General features: G+C 37.8%; 1 protein-coding gene across 3 annotated transcripts in view; it reads left to right on the forward strand.

The window, feature by feature from the left end:
- Positions 1-224: 224 nt before the first annotated feature.
- LOC118908909 (suppression of tumorigenicity 18 protein) overlaps positions 225-20,151 on the forward strand; it is a 111,636-nt gene continuing 91,709 nt past the window's right edge. For all 3 annotated transcript variants that reach the window (XM_036878930.2, XM_036878932.2, XM_036878931.2), the window contains exons 1-3: positions 225-309; positions 6,370-6,424; positions 9,950-9,980. In XM_036878930.2, the coding sequence (XP_036734825.1) occupies positions 6,370-6,424; positions 9,950-9,980 (86 nt within the window). In that variant the 5' untranslated portion in view covers positions 225-309. The remainder of the gene's footprint in view (positions 310-6,369; positions 6,425-9,949; positions 9,981-20,151) is intronic.

Consider the following 20,151-nt stretch of genomic DNA (forward strand, 5'->3'; position numbering starts at 1 on the left):
GGTATTGATGACAAAAATGAACTTGAGTTACCTTTAAACATCTTGTTCCCCCTGATATGTAGTATATAGATTTTCATTCTGTTTATAGACCAAATTACAGCTAAAAGTGTTCATGCATCATTTATTGGTCACTTCAGTGTTTATTATTGATCTTCTATTTAATTTGTTCTACCTGATATGTGCTCCTTCTATATTTTATTTTAACAGAATGAATTTCAGGATTTCTCACTGAAGTGGACAAAGACATTTAGTCACTTTGACGGAGCAGGGAGAGCCAAGTTGGAATTAAAGTTACTTGGAGAAAAAGAGGTAAGACAGCATTGTTTATTAAAAAGCAGAATACATTGAAATAAACTGGATCCAATCAAAGCATTCATATAAAGAATCCCTTCTATAGCAGTGCTTCATCTCTGTGGATTTGCTTTGAAAGAAGTTGTTAGTGCCAAATTTAGAATTTTTTTTTTTGTCAGAGGCATGGTCGCTTTAATAATTGAAAATATTAAGCAGGTGATGTCCTCTGAGCTTACAAATCATTTTGCATATTGATTAGTATGTGTGTTATGTGTTCACACACATTTTCCCTATAAGAAAGATTCAGTATTAAAAGTTTTTAAAATCTAATATGAATCCATTTGCATTAGAAATTAGTTTACTTAAGGATTAAGAGTAAATAAGTGAGATATTATAAAAGAATGTTTTTAAAAGCAGATTAGATGACATCTAGAGTTAATTTCTACCAACACTGAAAAGTAAGGAATTGCATTGTCCTTCATAAAATCTATTTATAATAAATTATCCCTATATGAAAGAGCTTGTTTTCTGACAACTACTTATTTTGCAACAAATGCATCTCAAAATATCAGCAAGAAAAAATTTTTAAGGCCCTTTTAGGGTGTTACTTACTCTGAGTTATCTTTCAGCATTGCATATTTAAAAAACACAAAAATGTCTCTTCAAACATAAAGCTGGCAATCGCCCCCCTATGTCACAAAGCTGTGACTCAGAGGCCATGGCACGGCATCTAATAGAAATCCTTGGCACACATAGGCTACCTAAGGGAATAATAGAACTATTTGCTGGAGTTGTTTGGCAAAAAGACACAAACATATGGCTTTGGTTTATATTCAGCATTGCCAGTTGTACAAAGTTACAGGATGAAGTATACAATGGCTGTGATAACTCAGAAAGGAGAGATAAGAATCAAAATAGGTCAGTCTCCTCATTAAGCAACCCAGGTTGTCTCAAATGAGGCTTTTTCTATTGCGGTGCATTTCTGAATGACTCTAGAATTCCCCTTGGAAATTGCCTCATCTGTGGGGACTGTGTGTACAGAAAAGCAATTTCCCAGAGATGTGTACTTCATCTGATGGTGAACTGAACCTGCTTCTTCCTTTAGGTGTGGTGTCTGTTGGGGTGGATGGGGAGAAGGGGGCAGTGGGATGTCATAAATTTGAAGAGTACACATCACTCAATTCTCCAGCTTTCCCTACAGACTCAAACACAGTATGATTAGGGACATACAAGAACAGAGGGGTGAAATCAGGGATTGGGTGTCCTAAATAAAGGATTCAGAAAATTTTCATGTTAAAATAAAGGATTCAGAAAAGGTTCAGGAAGTATTAATATGACATCACAGATGATGTAAAAAGCCTTGTTTCTATTAGTTTACATTTTTAAAAAGTTTATTCTCTAAACTACTTTTTCTGAGCAATTAATAAATGTATGAAATGAAAACCAGAAAATTACAGAAAGGGCAAGAACAGGGAGGACACATACATGACCTTCTACTTCAGTATGCCTCAGTGAGTATCACAACACGTTTATCTATCCCTTCCTGTGTAATGGGGAAGGATCCTTTGCTGCAGTTTAGGCTGATAGAAGGCTGTGTTTAAGACAAAATGATGATGCCAGAGTCACAAAAGAAAGGGCTCTCATTATAGGTTCTTTGTCCTTCAATCTGGGCAAATTTCATCCCAAGTACTTTCATCATTCAGTTGTTTCATTTTCTGGGTTAGCCTTTCCAACTTCCTGAGTTTCTCGTTGTTATTTTTTTTTAAACTGATTTTTTTTTTTGTAAAGGAAGACTCCACTCAGAATAAAGGGCTCCTTGTGGAGAGGATGTAGCCAAGAACTTCCTCTCACCATATCATGAGGTCCCCAGGATTACATGAACACAAGTAATGTGTCCCAACATTTAAAACTGCATTGCCAGCTCTAAACCGTCAGGAGAGGAGCACAGTGAAATCTTGTTAAAAGTGGAAATTATTGCAAATTGTGTGTGAGAGACTTCTCAAAAGTAGCTACTGGTGTGAGATTATGTATAAGTAGACAGTATTAATTGTACAAGCATTCTGAGAAAGTATCCTCACAATGTTATCATCATGGCTTTTTCTACTGATATTAAGAAACTCAAGATTACTTATCAATTTATGCTGAGGAATCAGTGTCTAGGGTTTTGTTGAATGGAAAATAAAACTTCAACATCATCAAGAAATTTTTTTTTACCCAATTTTTAAGAAGCAATTAAATATTTGCTTGGATAAATTTTCCTTTTAGCATTTGGTTAAAATAGGGTGTTAAGTGAAAAAACAAAGAAAACCAAGTTTCCTCCTATAACAGCAATTTACGTGTGTGAACGAAAGCAAAACTGAGTCCTTGAGTTCTGTGTCCTACTCCTTGAAGCTCCTCCTCCCACCACAGCACAATCCCTGAGTTCCTTCCTGGGCCCAAGGCCGGTCCAGATCTGTGCACTGGGTGGGACAGAACTGCCGAATGCTCCAATGTGAGTGCCAGTGAGAAAAGTATAGTCACTAGGAAATTACTTTGTACACCTGTATTCAGGTATGTAAGTATATAAAGGTAGAAATTAGAGCTTTCCAAATTCTGCTAAGTAGTTAAATTTTATTTTATGAGCATTTTTCTTCTTCATTGCCTGTCTGCTTATTTCACTGTTGGTTCTGGCATGTCTGTCCTCCAAGTTTTCCTTCTTTGAAAGGAATTAAACATTAAAGATATTTTAAATAAATTTTAAACATTTCTTTCCCTCCTGTTGTTTCTCCTTGTATTAATGCCTCTCACCAGAAAACTGGGGAGTGAAGTGTTATAAATTTTTCTTCATGGCTTTATTATGAATTAGATGCTAAGCAGGAACCACTTTTCTTCTTCTCTATATATAACTATTAAACATAGCATACCTATACTTATAGGTTAAATGAACTTTTCTTAATGTAGGTTCAGATCAGGAAAAATAAAAGTAGCAAAGCCTACCTTTAATATTTTATCACTATTGAGAAGTAGATTGTCAAAGCCATAAGAACCCATTATAGGAATCTCAGAAAATACCTTGTTCCCATCCATAAGGAATGGAATGGTGCAGATAAAAGCCCTAATAAACCTGGAGAAGTGCAGCTTGTTAGGAAATCAAGTCTCTGTTTTAAGAAAAGAAATTGTTCATTAAGTTTTACATATTTAATTGCAGATTGTCAATAGCCTTTAGAACTTAAACAGTAAAGATGATCAAGTCTCCTTTTCTGAAAGAAAAAACAAACAAACAATGTTCCCAATGAGAAGTGCAGTTTTTAAGATTACAGCTCATGCTAGTTAGGTCAGCATCCTGACTCATACTATAATCATGTGCTTCTGCTGTAACTGGGAGAATTTGAAAGGATGGTAACCATCACCCTCTCTGCCATCCCTCTTCACCTCCCCCCAGGTCTCAACATATGCTTTGAGGTAGAAATTTATTTTCACCTTTCATGAACCATTACCAGAACATGGTATCCACTGAATATGAGGTTTGATGTTACAAAAATTAACTCTACCCATTGGCAATTTATTAAAGTCCATTGGAATAATCCATATGAAGAATACTGAGAAATTTCTAATTCCACATAAAAGACCTTAGAGAACAAAGTCTATTTTCAAGTTGACACCTATCAGGAGAGGGAGCCACCTCATAATGTTAAAACCTTCCACCACAAGAAGAAAAGCACATGTGCTTTAGGTCTCTGATGTTCTTTATTTCCCAAGGGCCAGAAAACATGACTAGACACTGAACTTAGTAACTTTTATTGTTCTTCAGGTGTGAAAGAGAGAGAGATAGTGAAATAGATGGGTTGTGTTTATGGTCTTGATCCATTTCGCTCCCGCAACTTGGCCCAAGTTAAATTTGGAAACTTAGCTTTTTGAGTGAGTTGGCAGTTCTTAAAATGTTTATATAGGATATATATGCTACACTAACAAGAGAACAATAGCTCCACAAGATATATTTATTAGGCTAGCATTCCAAACACAATCAAGCAGAAGTCCATGAATATTTACACATTCTTTCCAATGACTTTAATGGGGAGGCGACTGCAGGGAGTGGTGACAGACTGGTCAGGTCCAACGGGATAGCTGAATTGCAAAATAGAATTAGTCTTAAAGCTGTTGTAAAGAAGGTTATGTTTAAGTAGGTTTCTAAAACCTTTATATATGCCTGCTGGCACTCTTGGCAACCTGTGTTTCAGTTTTGGTAAAGAAACTCCTGGAGTTCGACCTTCACTTCCCTTTTGGGGGAATTGTTCCGGGTAGGAGGGTAGAGCTAACAGCACCTGTGGACAGGATAACATTACACTCGTCCTGAGTTGATGCTCACTCATGGGAGTAGCTTCCTCAGAAACGGGTAATGGTTCTCATAATTTTAACCCTCATGATACTGATCTCTCTTAACCAAGTTATTCATTTAGTGTGTGGAGGGGAGTTTGCAGGAGTTGAGCCACTTAATATGCAACAGAGATGCTCAGGAAGGAGGAGGATTTCACGACACAGTGCTCACCACCCTAAGTAAACCAAGCTGCTTTAATCCTAGGCAGCATCACATCTGTCATAAAAACATGATTTTAAAAGAAGGAAAAGCTAGAGGAGAAAATATCACCTCGGTTTTATTGTTGTTTCCCCTTATTATGTAATTCTAAAATATTCATAACAACGAACCATTTTATTTAGACTAAAGCAACTGCTGCTCAGCAAAAGCAGTGAACACTTTTTGTTTGCTAATTTTAAAAACAGTTCAATGATTGGTGTGTTTATTATGAAATGATGATAAAAGACTACTGGTGGTTTTAATAGTTTTAGCTTACGAGAGCCGTCGTTAATTTTGTCTGTAGTGTTGCAGGTGAAAAAATGCACAATGGATAAATAGTCTATATTGGTTTAACTGAACATAATATATAGTGTGTTCTGGAGTTGTTTGTCTCAATAGACTATAGTAATCAAAAGTAATGAACCTATTATGTGCAGGACCTTGGAGAGCGTCGAATGGCAGTAAAAGTGTGGCCCATAAAAGGTTTATTAAAGGAAATTAAAGTCCATCATTGCCACACCTGCTCCCCTATTATAAGTCTATGGCAGGTCAGTGCCTTCAATCACAACTCAGCCTCGGAGAGCAGAGATGCGTCTCCTATTACCATAGCAGTCACACGGCATCCACGCCTGTGTCAGGATTTAAGGATGGGAGCCACAGAGAGCACCTTCTGCCTGCCTCTGATTTTCAGCAAGCAAAATAACTTCTTTCGATTCACAAATTCCTTCTGATAATGTGTAAAAGTGAATTAAACTAAGAGGTGATCAGAGGGTTCTAGTGAAATGCATGAGTGTAGTCAGGTCAGCATCTATCCCATGTGACAAAAACCACAGGCTTTTAAAAGTCTTTGCATCCATCAGTACTTCATTTGATTACATTTAAAATATTTAGTAATGATGTTTTAGGGAATTTGACATTGGCACATAACACTCAAATTTCATTTTCCTTGTATATTTCGATGACTATGACCAACATTTATTCTGGAATTCTGGGAATAAATGCATGTCACTGTTGATGATCAACGTTTCCAGTGATATTTTGAAATGTAACCATTTCAGGGGTTTGTCTTCATGTTGTTTTTTTACACAGGGAGTTATTTTTTCCTAACTTAGGAAGAGGTATGTCTCAGAAAGGCTATAGACCTGCAAAAGAGTCCAGGTTCAGAAAATTAGTCTGAAACCTTTATGTTTGGCATTTGAGGTTTTGCCTCTTTCACAACCACTGAATCAGACAATCCTCGTTTTCTGTCTTTGTAATGCCAGACGAGTTTGAATCGAACACTTAGGTACAAGGACACCTGCCCTGCTGTCACTATTCGCTCTGGTTCCAGCATCTGTCCACATATTTGCCAAACTTCTAGGGTAGGAGGGCAGTTTTGGCTCTGTCCCTGCAGAGTCAGAATGCTCTTCAAGGGCTTGGAAGACTACTCTGGTTTTCAGCATGACCTTCAGAACTTCTAATGACATGCGTTCATATTTTGGCCAATGTCAAAGGAATAACCTCAGGACTTTGTGTTCATGTTACAGATGGATGCAGAGGCTGAAGATAAAACGCTGCGTACTCGCTCTAAAGGAACCAAGGGTGAGTTAGCAAGCAGGTTACACGACACCGTGCCCACAACACCATGAAATATGGGAGTTCCAAGGCTCGGTCCCTAATGTGTAGTCTGAATGATTACAACTTGCTCAGCCTTCTTTTTTTCAATCAAGCTAGGACACTGGATCTTGGCATTGAGAGGCAAAATATCATGAACCAGTAGTTAAAAGACTCAGGAAAGTCCAAATGATGGATGATGCCAATTTTTACAAAATGCAGTCATGAGTGGGTTTAAACATCATGCTAAACAACATAAGGGTCAGCAAGGGAAGAATGCTTCATGGAGACCTTCAGATTATTGAAGTGACCTTTAAAGGCCAAGGGAAAAGACCGAATTGGTAGTTTACTGCCAAAGCAGGTTTTCATTTTTATGTTACCTGGTTTAGTGGCTCCCAATCTAAACTGAGTTCAAGTAAAACGATGATGTTTGTTTTTTGACTGTCCCTGCCGGGAATTTACAGCAGCTCTGCAAAGTAATGTTTGAAAGGTTTGACTTGCTGGTTATCCTTCTCTTTTTGTAACCAACAGATGGTAATGTAATATTGAAATATAAACAGGCCCTTGATGATCTAAACATCTGGAAAACAGGATTGACTGGCAATAATACCCCTTAAGGAAAATAACTTTTATTATAATTAGCTATATTTTTGTGACCCTTAATTCTAAATGGAAAACTGTAGGTTCACCATGGCCTCTGAAAACACTCCAGATAACTGTTCCCCACCCCTCTCGTCTCACGTCAGCCCTGCTGAGGAAAAGCTGAGTCAGAAAGCATTCGTGCAATTGTTTGGATTTACAGTCAGTTGAAGGTAGCTGATCAAGGGCAAAGTTTTCCTTAGCTATATTTATATATGTAGTCAAGGTAAATAATTTCTCTTTGAGTAAAGTCCAGGAGCCCAAAATTGTTAATAAATCCCAGGTTGATTTTTTTTTCCAGTTAAAATGTAACCATGGTTATTGTGAGCTGTGATACCCACAGTACAGAATAACACTGTACAAAGTATGGAACTTTACCCAAACAAGTTTTACACCTTATTATTTTTCAGTTTTAGTTTATTTTCAAAGCAGTCACATATTATAACCTCATATTTGGAATGCACTATTTCCAAACATGAAACTTTTGTGCAACAAAATTCTCAGTGGAACGCGAATTTAAGAAACATAGTTTGTAGTGTTACTTAGGATAAGCTCACCTCTGCCATAAATATCAGCCCACTCGGAACTGTATTTGGATTACATGAATCTCTTGTTTTGGCTTCTGAAAGCACATTCTGCCATCATACTTTTAAAACATGGGTCTTTTAATTTGCAATTCTTCCTGGACTCCAATTTCTTTTGGCACATGCACATACACCCTAAATAGAGCCAAAATGTTCTAGAAATGTAACAACTGTTTCTCACAGAGCATGAGTAATCTTTAAAACCACCTGTTGTCATTCTCAATATGCTGCTTATCCTTGTGTAGGCAGGTATTTATAAACATGGACTTTTTTAGTTCCCATCATTTCAGTCTGAAAAATCAAAGCTATTTTTTCTATAAGTTTCTTACTGTTAAATGGATGGAGATATTGATAGGGCTGAAGCTTATCCTCCTCTGCCTATACATATGATATTTATGGATCAAAACCTTGGGACATATTCATTTGGTAAGACTTTGCCAGTTTTGTTGGTGTCAATGAAAATGTAAACTTAGAACTTGGGTTCTTTTGAAAAATTTCCTAGAAATAGTAAAAGTGATATAAAAAGTAATTCAGTGGTCTTTGGGAAGTCAGCCTAAATATCAGTGAATATTTAGGCTTGGGCAATGGTTATTAGAATGGTTTCTTTGCTACCAGCAGAGGGGAGCCTTTTGATTTAAGCATTCTGCCTTTGGAGTAACCCAAATATATTCATCCCAGATTTTGAAAAAACTTTCGTATCTGTGATTATTTGCATGGAGAATTGGCACATTGGACATATTTTTCAGTTGAGGTAGAGCTATAATGGTAGTTAAATTCTTTGTAGCATCATAGAAGGGGAATTTGTGCCCTTTAACTTATTGAGATTTTAGGCATGAGAAACTGCTTTGATAAAACGATTCGAAAACCCTTTGCAATCTTTCAACATTAAGAGCAGACTAATAGTTTAAGAAAACTTTGTCCTTTTAACAAAGAGAAAATAAAATTCTAATTTTGCTGTGAACTTGATATCAAGACTCATTTGCTTTAATTTCACATAACGTGACCATATCAATTCTTCCACAACTTGCTACAACTTTCTTTTTTTACATTCACAGTTCTCCCTCTTTAAATAACCAGCTGTACTTTAGAACAAAGTTACCTTCTTTTACCCTTAATAAAATGCATTTCCATTCCTTATACTTTCTCTTATCAAAACGCACGTCTTTTCAACATGCAGAGATGTTTTCCTTATTATTTTAAGTAGTTTTAATTAGAACTTAAAACCATAAGAAACTTGTGTTCACTCTTCTGACCAGTGATGAAGACCTAACTGCACCCTTTACTGTGTCCTCTCTCAGCATGAAGCAGCCAGAGCAGTCATTGCCCCCTTTCCCCTAGCAGCAGCTAGGGTCCCCATCTGTAGAGGGGGGAATGAGACAGGAATCATGGGCTTAGACAGAGTAGGGTGAGGGTCTCTGGAAAATACAAAGCAAGATAACCCATTGTGAGATTTGCTTTGACCTGCTGGGGGGCCCAGTTTAGTTTTCTGACTTTACCCAGGTGCTGCTTTTCTTCCTCCAGCCCTAAACAAGGGATTTGCAACCTGGGCAATTTAACAAGCAAGCCCAAAACAACATAGAAAATAGGAAGGACTCCATCTTGAAAATAAGATTACATTTTAAAGTCCAATTAGTTAAAAAGTAAGTTTCTTAACATACTCTTTAACAAACAGACAATAACTCAGCCCACCTTGGGAGCAAAGCAGGCAGTCTTGAGTGATATGCCTCCAGACCAGGAAGCTGCTATCCTGGGAGGAAATCAGAGTAGTCACTTTCTTGTAAGTAACCAGGACGTCTAATAAGAAACTTAATGTCTCTTCAAGGATAAACATTTTGGGACCATTTAGCAGGTGTGCATCCCTAGCCTTTTGTCTCTCAACCACCTATAAAACCCCCAGACAACGCACTACCCCAGGACTCTCTTGTCTCCTCCTGGCATGAGTCAGGAGCTCTGTTCTCTCACTTTATCTCTAAATAAAAGCTTCTCACTTGCTCTCCTAAAAAATAAATAAATAAATAATTCAGGTCCTTTGTGTTTCTGTAATTTTTCAGTGACTCTCTAAAGACAGGTATTTAGAAAGTCCAACCCATGACCTTAGGGTCAATCATAGTCTTCTATAACTCATCTCCAAAGTACCAGAACCAGAGAAGATTGATCTGCCGCTTGGGAAATTCAGTGGGGTCTGTACTAACCACTTACTGGCCTTTATCTCCAGGATTGTGAAAAGTTTCAGTCACAGTTTTCAAAATTATGAACTGATTTTCTTTCTCTTTCCTCCTTTTGTCACCAGTGCCAATGGATTCTCTACTCCAGGAGCTCAAGTAAGATTTGCCCCACATTACTTTTTCTAATACCGATTGTCTTTGACTATTAGAATGTTTTGTATTTTTCAATCCTCAGAATCCCTGTTTTAGTCTGAGGAATAAGCCAGTGGGCTTATTTCACACACTGCCTATACACCAAAAAAGCAGAGAAAGGGAAAAATGACTGATAATTGATTCAAAACAATTAAAGCTAATACTTTGATAACAGAACACAACAGCATTTTGCTGCAATGTAATTCCTCACATTTCTCTGTGTGCTGCCTGTGTGTACCCTTGGCATGCAGTTTGTTTTTGCACTGATGGTAAGTAAAGAACTGAGCTGTCACCCATGAGCCCAATTAATAGATAACCCAAGTCTTAAGTTCCCACTTTCTGTTTTAAATAATTAGATAATTGTATAAGGTAACCACATAATTATTTCTTTTTAATGGAGACATTTGAAGATAATGTGACTGATAGGTTTTGGGTGTGTCTATGCATTTCCACTGTAGCTACTGTGAATGCACCTCAGGCAATATTATGACAATTCCACTATAGTAGGTTTTGCAGAAGAAATTCCAGTTAGATGTTCTTTCAGCATCTTTGTCAAGGTATAGTTTTTTTTTTAAGTACATTTTTAAGAAGAAACACATGCCAACGATACATTTTCTGCACTGGTGATATTGTTGAAAGAAATTGTTTCAGGAACAAGATGAGTCCCTGTCTCTTCTTTAGGTTTGCTATTGCAAACTCAGGAATTTCCAAACCCACTGTCTCATTCACCTTTCTGATAATAATGGTCTACACATGTTCTCTCATCATGGAAATGTTTGAAAATTGGAGTACGTGTAAGAACATCTGAAACACTTGAAATTTATAATGTAGGCATTAACAATTTACAGGGTTAATTTTTCAAGGCAACTGTGTTCTGTGGTTTCCTGAAGTAAGGGCTATCTTAGTTATTTCCATGTGTCATGATTCATTTTGTCACCATTTTGGTTCACCTGTTAGTGGAACATTCATCTATCAAAACTGAGGATAAGCTTTCAATCTGATGCTGTTTGTGGAAATTTGTTAGTAGGGAATCTGTTGTCCTTCCTACATTGTCAATTTCATCACTGAGCAGTTTAACTACTTTGATATAGAGCAGAACCTGTAGTACATCTACACATTAGGACAGGATTAAATGACCAAATTGTCTGGCTCATTTAAATTCTTGCTTTTTACATCTGCCTTCATTTAACATTCCTACTCTGTTTGGAAACGTTATGTCCCCTGTAGAATGATCAAAAGAAGTTTAAAATGATAAAGGGCTCAAAGTGCATGGGAGGTTTGCCATACCAGGCAAGGGTTTCCTAGTGGTCTGCTGCAGAGACAGGAGGCCCAGGAACTCATGGTGGTCTCACCTGATGGGACACCTGTTCAGTTGGAGTCTTGTTAGGGAAGCAAAAACATTCAGAGGTGGGGAAAGGGCCTTAAAGGTATGTGTCCTGCAAAATAACTTGAAAAAGAAAAGAGAATTTTGAATAAGTGTGTGCTTCAACCAAAGGAGAAATGCATAATTCATAGAGAAAAGGAAGGAATTAGCAAGGAGAAGCAATTCTGTGGGTGGAAAAAAAGTTTAATGCAACCTTTCTGGAGAAATAGAAATTACTATTTAAGAACCTTATTAGCATTAATCATTCTAATAAAACTAATACTTATTGAGGTCTTATTGTGTACCACACACTCTTGACCATTCTTTATCACTTTATTGTCTCTAATCCTCACAATAACCTTTTAAGTTAGAAATCATGATATTTCCAATTTTCAGGTGAAGGAAGTGAAAATAATTTATATAAATAGCTCAGGACTATACAGCTAGTAAACAATCCAGACTTCTGACTCAGAGGTCAGCTTCTCAGTCACCAATCTATGTTTTCTCTCATATATAACCAATAGCGTCTAGAACATAAATATTTTTTAAAGAAGTTCATTGTTCATGTCCTTAGCAGCTGGATTTTTAAAATTCTACACTTTAACTTTTATAGTTTATTTTTTAACAGCCTAGTTTTCTGTCAAACAAGGAATATATTTTAATTAAAAATAATATTTCCTCTTCTCCTAATTCTCTAAAATTAGTTTTTATGACATATTCAATTTTACCTAATTTGCCATTAGACCAACTCAGAAAGCCAGGGATAATTGCTGGGAAAATTCATATACAAAACTAATTCACCTGTTTTTCTATAATAAGAACCAGTTTATAAAAATTACCATACGATTATTGTTAATTTTGTAATTACTTATTTTCAACAGAACCATTATGCTTGAGCTAAACAGATCCCAAGTCGTTTCTTAAATGGTTTAAGTTATCCCAGATATAGACCCTAATTACCATTTTATATAAATCTTGGAAAAAAGTTCTGCATTATATGGAAGGTTATATTTTTGGTGTCTTTTAATTTTGTACACCTTTATCCATTTGCTACAATTGCTTCTCCACTTTATTCCTCAGATTGTTGTGCTCCAAAATTCTGAGTATCTTCAGAAATATAGCATATTTTCCACAGTGCAGAAGTTACGGCTATTTTGTAGAAAGCATTGGCAACTTTATTTAGTTCTTCTTTTTAGAATGCATTGGACATGTTATTGCTTCTAGAGCTATTACAAAAATACTAATACAAATGAAGCTGATTTAAATATACCGTATATTGTTCATGACACTAATAAAAATTGATACTGACATTCTCATCTTCTTATTATACTCTATGTCAGCTACTATCATCACCATTAAAAAAGCAATTTATAACCACAGGCCCACCTTTAATCATATTCCTTATTAGCATTTCCAGTCTTTCCTCCAATACAATTCAGGTTACAGGTGGTGTCGAGAAGGCTTTCCTGTGTCTTTCTAAATCATGACTATTGTATTATCTCTGCTCTTTTTTTAATTTCTATTATCCTTAATCTGATCCTCATGCTATTGCTCCTAATACTGGTAATTGTCTCATGCGTTGGCAAAGTGTTTTACACCAATGCAGCCCCTTCCCTCTAATTACGAAGATATATTCTAGCCTCTGAAATGGCTTTTCTATGTGAATACTTAGAGACATAAATGAATTCAAGATTCTTAAATATATTAGAGTCAAATCCCACTGTCCTTTCATGGTCTTATTGCTGCTTACCAATTTGTTAGCTTAAGTTTTGTAATGAAAATTTTTATCTAGTTGTCTCTTTTTACTTTATTTTCTATAATTTACTCCTTCACTTAAAACCTTATTTAAAATTGTCTTTTAAGTTTTAAAATGTTAAATTTTTTTGAGCTCAGTAATCAACAAGCTATAATTTAATAATAACATATATTTGACATGTGAAAAACTTTTGTGACTTACAGATTTAAATGGCATTTTCTTTTTTCTTGTACCTAATTTCATTTTCTACAGTCTTTATATCAGTTAAACATTTTACTTAATAGTTTTTTTTCCAGGTTCTTTTTTTTTTTTTTTGTAAGTAAAGTTTCCTTTAATAGTCATGATTTTATTGCACCTCTGTTGCAGAGAGATTTCTGGAGGTGACAACTAAAAGAAATATAATGAACAGAAACTCTTTTCTAAATTAAGTTTTTCATAAATCTATCATCCAGGTTAAAGGAAATAATAGTGCTGATCATAAGGTTGGATAAAAGAAAAGAGAAATCCTCTTCTTCCTTTTCATTGCTATGATTTCCACATGCAGGGCTCAGTTCAGGTTTTGGATATTTAATAACATACTATATTCATGTCAGCAATGTGTCTTTCTGAATATTATGGCCAAAGCTATAAATCGGAATCTAAGACGCCTAAAACCTTACAGGAAACCCATTTTCCTCTAAGCCATTTGCTGGGGGAAGTGAGGTACATAACTGAAGAAGGTGATAACCAGGATTTAAAGAATTTAGAAGGAGAGAAGCACCCACCTGGGGGTATCCCAGGAGTCACTGTGCACCCCTCTGCTCCATCCTCCTCCTCTACACCTCCTTCTAATGTGGAGACTCGCGTTAAACACGCAACTTTGAGGCGTGAGATGATTTAATCATACCAGAGAGATTATTTTGTTTACTGTTCTGTACTTACTAGGGTAGGTGTTTAACAAGAAAAAGCCATTGTCTGTATCCTTATCACACATTGACGCATGTGCATAGCCTGTCACAGCATGTAACTTTGAGTGGCCTCCAACAGGTGTCTTGCAAGTAGGTTGCAGTGTCTAATTGGAGCCATACATCAACGCCTCAGGTTAGTCAGGACATGCAGCTTTATCCACAGTCACCCCATGAACCAAGTTCTAGGGAGTTAAGTGCTTTATACCTGGTCTTTGACTAAAAAGTGACTGTTTCAGAGGAGAACTGAGGTCCGTGTGGAATCCAAGCCTGTGGGCCACCACAGCCCCTGGGCTGTCCTCCATTACCGCAGCCCCTTGCATTCCTATTTTAAAAAAACAGACTTGACTTTTTAGAGCAGTTTTTGGTTCACAGAAGAGACTTTGTATAGGCCCCGGGCCATGCACGCCCAGTGCCTGGCCATCCACACCCACCACAGGCACACGTTCCAGCTGATTGGCCTGCTGAAGCATCAGCATCCATTTTGCTATCTGCGTTTTGGGGAATTGTTAATCTAAACTTTATCAGTGAATTAATAAATCATGTTGACATATATCAGACCTATAAATTAATCCCAGCACATCTTTGTTCACTGCCACTTATAAAGGGGCCACTGTCCTTTCCTTTTAGATTTTCTCCCCTGGATTGGTTATGTGATTTTAAGTCCATGTTAAGGTATCTGGAGATATTACAAATATGTCCCTTCTGTTTGTCTTTCCCTCTCTCAAGCTCCCTCCCAGGGAGCTCTCGTGTGTCTTTTACTTCATGAGGACTGATTTTGCCATGTGGGAGGTATGTGTCACTTACTGTCCACCTGAGGCCAGTGACAGGCATTTAGAAACAGGCCACCTCTGGGGTTCTGCCCCTTCATAGTATGTTGACTTGGAGACTAAATGGCTATGTGTTTTCCAATGTGCACACACCATGTATGCATAATGATTACATGGAATGGGCCACTCCCCAACTTGACTGTGTATGTTCTATTATAAATTATTTTGTCTGCGTTTTAGAAAAATACTATTGGGCTTATAAATAAATAAATATCTGGTGCAGTTTCTCAGAAAAAATAACAAAAAACTGTGCTTTATTTTCTTTACCTTTTTTTTCTATGTTCAAATATTATCACAAAGATAGCGGCCTATGTCAACCAATGGGTTATAGAAATCTAAGGCATTAACATCTCCAGAAATCAGGCATTTTCTAAAACTGTCACAAAATGTCAACCACTGCAGGCTACATGCAAAGGTTTACTTTGCTGTGGATTTTCAATTTGCAGAGCTCACCCACAGAGATAATTTTTCCATCCATTTAGCTTTTCTTTCTTGTAACATAAATCTTTTTACACAGCAAAATTTGCCACTCTTGATTAGGAATGAATGTTTCCTTTGATATGGGTTCATTCAACGCTTCTTCTGTATCTGTGTATACTAGGTATTGTGGTGGAGGCAGATTTAATGGCATCGATGTAACAAACCCAGGGAATTATGTAATAACGTCACTGTGGGTGTTATGAGCAAAGTGCTAGCAGCATTCAGAGGGAGAGATCACTTCCAGCTGGTATCAAGCGTCACCCTGGAGCCTGGCTACTCAGAGTGTCAGCACAGTCTGTGCCCTCTAGTGCTTACTAGAAATGCATACTCTCAGGCCCATCCAGACCATGGATCCTGCTCCATAACAAGATCTTTAAGCATGCATATTAAAGGTTGAGAAGCAATGGCTTACACTTCAGTACTTACTTGGAAAAGTTCTCTCTCCATTGCTAATTTTCAATCATGTGGGTTAGCAGATAAGTCAAGTGTCTGGATTCTTCAGAATTTTCTTGGTCTATGAGTCCATGGGTTAATGTTAATGACTTTTTTGCATTTCCCTTTGATGAAGAATAGCAAATTACTGAACAAACAATTGTAATGGTAGTGCAGCCCAAAGCACAAACTTTGGTCATTTTTGAGTCTTTGTTTTGACCTCTTGGGAGTATTTGAAATCAGCTAAATCTTCCTTAAATATTTTTCACATATCATCAGGAAGGGAAGAGAATTTATGTAAGGGAGCTTTTTAAACACAATTTTACATGCTTCCATAGAAGACTCTGTAGTCATCTAGAGTGTGTTCTCAGAGTATTAAATTATTCAAACAAATAATTACATCAAACAAAATCCAAAATCTCTCTCAATTTCCTTATGTCACATGACAGTGGTACCGCTCTCACACATTGGTAACCAGTATGCTGAGATTCCTCCCCATTTGCCCAGACACTTCCCAGTGTATTTGTTCCTTTGGGCAGTATCTTGTCACCATAATGTGCCCTTGAGCAGCTCTAATGCAACACAAAGTTATTTAATACTATTTTGTGTTTCTCCTCAATCCTCCTTAAAGGAATGTAGTAACTTTAATCATCAGGCAGAGCTCTTCATTTCTTGCTGTTATCTTTGAAGTAAACTATAACCACATGAAGTCGCATTTCAATTACATTATATGTTTGCAAACAATGTTTCTCACATCTTGCAGTATTTTTCCTGCTTAAAGTGCAAACTGAAATGAATGAAACTGTGTATAATAGGTATTGTGGTGAGTTTAAAAATCAACTCCCTACAACCAAACATGGTGTGCTTTAGTTTTCACTCTTTCCTCATAATGCAAATTTTCACTTCGAATTTGACTGGTCCACCTAAAGAACAATGGGGCAATAGCAGCTGTGTGTTTTGGACGTTCCATCAGAAGAGCTGTGTGATCTTGAAGTGCTAAAATGTGAGGTCTTGCTGCCTCCTTAACTAATGAAGCATTTTGCTGTGTAGTGCTTTCAGTGCTGGCCTCTGCATTCACAACTGCTCCCCCATCTCAAAGCACAACTAAATTTAACCTCTTGCTATATGCAGACATACCTTCTGGGTTCATCTTTGCCTGTGAACCTCTCCTTAACTGCCTTTCATCTTGGGGTTTTTTCCTTATGTAATCTCTCATTGCTCATTTTCTTCTTCAAGGGGAAAGCACTTTTTTCTGATCTCCCACCTCCACAGTTTGCTCTTCCAGTGTTGTCATCATTGCATTCTCTATAGGAAATGCAATGCCCAACACTACTTCTTATTTTTCTTTTTATATAATTCTCCTTCAACCTTAAGTCTGGTGCAGTCTATCCCTGCAAAATTCTTTCATTTTTCTCATATAGGATTTTTACTCATCCTCTAAGGCTGATGACTAATGTTCTCTCTCCTGTGAACGGTCCCCATGACCTCCCAGACTGACTAATACTTTGTTCCATTGTGTACCAAAGAACTTCTTTTCTTGTCTGTCTTAAAGCACTTGTTACTTTGAATCATAGCTATTTGATTATTCATTCATTCATCTGTCCACCCATTCAAAAGAAAGCAGATTCCCTGACATCAACTTCATAGTTTGGTTAGAGAGACCTTAAAAAAAGAAACAACTGTTAAAAACAAAAACAAAAACACTTCAGTTAGCCATATATATAGTTTTGCCTTTTTGATATACTGTCAATTTTTTAAGAACAAGAAATCTATCTTATTCACCGCTGTTGTATCCCTGGTACATGATGTTAGTTGAGAAATATTTTCTATTACATTGTCTACCAATGTTTTGAGAAAAAGTAATGTAGATAGTAATTTATTGTAAATGAATTTCTATTTAATATGTTGATTTTCTTTAACTAGTTTTATAAAGTGACTGCAACTTCCTTGTTTCCAAATTCTTAGGTTCTTTCCTAGTTCTGTCCCTTTAAAATCAAGACTGTTTAGCCTGCACCTGAACTACAAACCAGCCTGTTCTAGCCGTAGTCATTTGTGATTCATTTTTCTTCTGTCAATAGAGTCTTCCTCTATAAGTATATTTTATCATGGTATCAAGCACAAAAGTAAGATGCTTTTAATTCTGTTAATTCTCCCTTGGTCTCATTTGGTCATTTTCAGTCAGAAAGAAAACAAAACAGGAATATAAATGCATATATTTATCAGAAATGATCCATTTCTGAGTTGCCTGTACCAAGGGATCAGCCAAATGAGTCTGTGAACAGGAGTGGCCTGATACCACAAGGCCATAAAGTAGAGCCACTGCCAGACATGAAAGAACACTTAGAAGAAAGCCAAGGCTGGGTCAACCAGGTGCCAGACAGTGTAGATAAGGGAGAACAGCCTTAGAACAGGGGTTGTCTCACAGTGCTTCTCAGCCCAAGGCATGGGAACACAGTCCCATCTGTGGGCGAGGCTCTCCAAGGTGCGAGGGGGAATGGTCTCTAGGATTTGTTTCAAATCAGGGTGGGGGTGAAACTAGTGGGGGGAAATGATTGCACTGCTCCTGGGGACACGCTCTCCACCTTTCCCTCATGTGGGATTCACAGAGTAGACTCTGTTCTTCCAGGTTGCCCCTGTGAGAATAAAGAGAATTTAGACTCCTAGACTCCACAAAGTGCTAATGATAATTGCTCCATCCAGAGCCTCTAAGGACCCTTTTCAGTAGGTGGAAGCTGACAGTTCTGCCCTGTAGCAGAAAACCTTGCAGTCTGTCCTGTAGGTCACTAAGCTCTGGGTCCCTTGGAGGAAGGACCAGAAGCTCATTCTCCCATGGTTATTTTTAAAGAAAGTTGGCTTTCTGACCCCACACACTCCCTGCTTTTCTCCTACCTCTCTGTATCTTCTTAGTTCTTATTGCTAGTTCACCATCAACACCGCAATCTCTAAACATTGGACACTGCTCTTCCCAAGGTGCCACCTCAGTCCTTTATGCTGGTGATACCTTGGTGATCTCACTCAGACTTTCATGACATTTACATCTAAATAAATCCTCTCTGCCCTAAACGTCAAACTCATACCTCCAACTGTGTGGTCAACATTTCCAAATGGATCCCTAGTGGGTAGCTCACACTTAATACAGCCAAAATTGAGACCACAGTCTTCTGTAAGTTGGACATACCCACAGCCTCCCCACATTAGTCTGTAGCAAGGTACAAAAGCTTAGCAGTCATCCTTCACTCCTCTCTTCATCCCTATATGCAATTTCTTTGAATATTCTTATGGCTCAAATTTCAGGATAAATCCACAATCCGAGCATTTCTCATCACCTCCGTGCTACCCCGAGGCTCCCAAACCATCATTGCTTGCCTGAATTATTGTAGGCACCCCCTCACGGCTCCCCTGCCACTGTCCTTCACCACTTAGGATTCACTCCACAAGGCAGACAGAATGATCTTGTTAAAATGAGTAGGAAAATGGTCAGGCAACCCAATCTCCCTGTGCTTTTGGTGAGACCTCAGCCTGGGAGAGGGTTCTTGGCTCTGAAGAGAAAGAATTCTCAAACAGTAGGACAAGTGTAGGTAGAAGGAATTCATCAAAGTGAGAGTAGTAGCACATGTCAGCAGTTGTGCAGGCACCCAAGAGCAAGAGCAGAGGGAGGAGACGGAAGCTCACCGAACTCCTGCTCAGCATAGGGCAAATCCCTTGCCAGCTCCTAAAGCCAGGGTCACCTGATGTCCAGTGTCCTCTTGAATGTGCACAGCATGGGAGCTAAGCCCCTACCACCCCAGGATTTGGGGGAGGCACAGAGCACTGAATGGGGTGAGATTATGTTTTGAGAACTTCCTAAAGACAAAGGCAGGTTACTAAAGAACATGATCGTACAGCTGCAGTCCTGTCCAGGTCACCAGGTGAAAGGAACTTGCAAGCCCAAATCAGAGATCTCAGTAGCTCTTCCCTACTTGCCTGAAGTAGGACAGAGAGAGTGAAGACTTGTCCTTAAGTCTAGAAAATTGAATGAAATAGTGAAGTAACAAAGATGCTTGCCACTAGAGGGGTGCAGAGACAAAACACAGGAAGTTAAGCAGTGAGGCTTTACTAAAGGCCGAGTACACACTTGAAGAAAGGGGAGTGCAGGCAACCTCAGAGAGGAGGTGTGCTTAGAGGGGTAGCATTCTGTCTTTTAAGGATGTCAAGGATTAGGGCAAAAGGTGGGGTGGGGGGTGTAGGCTTGACTTGTGGTCTCATGATGTCTATTTCCATTGAGAGAGACATTATGTCACCATCCATAGTCTGTCCTCTAGATAATCTGTAAGATAAACTTGACACAAGG

The sequence above is a fragment of the Manis pentadactyla genome, chromosome 3, assembly GCF_030020395.1.
Source record: "Manis pentadactyla isolate mManPen7 chromosome 3, mManPen7.hap1, whole genome shotgun sequence".
Classification (NCBI taxonomy): Eukaryota; Metazoa; Chordata; class Mammalia; order Pholidota; family Manidae; genus Manis; species Manis pentadactyla.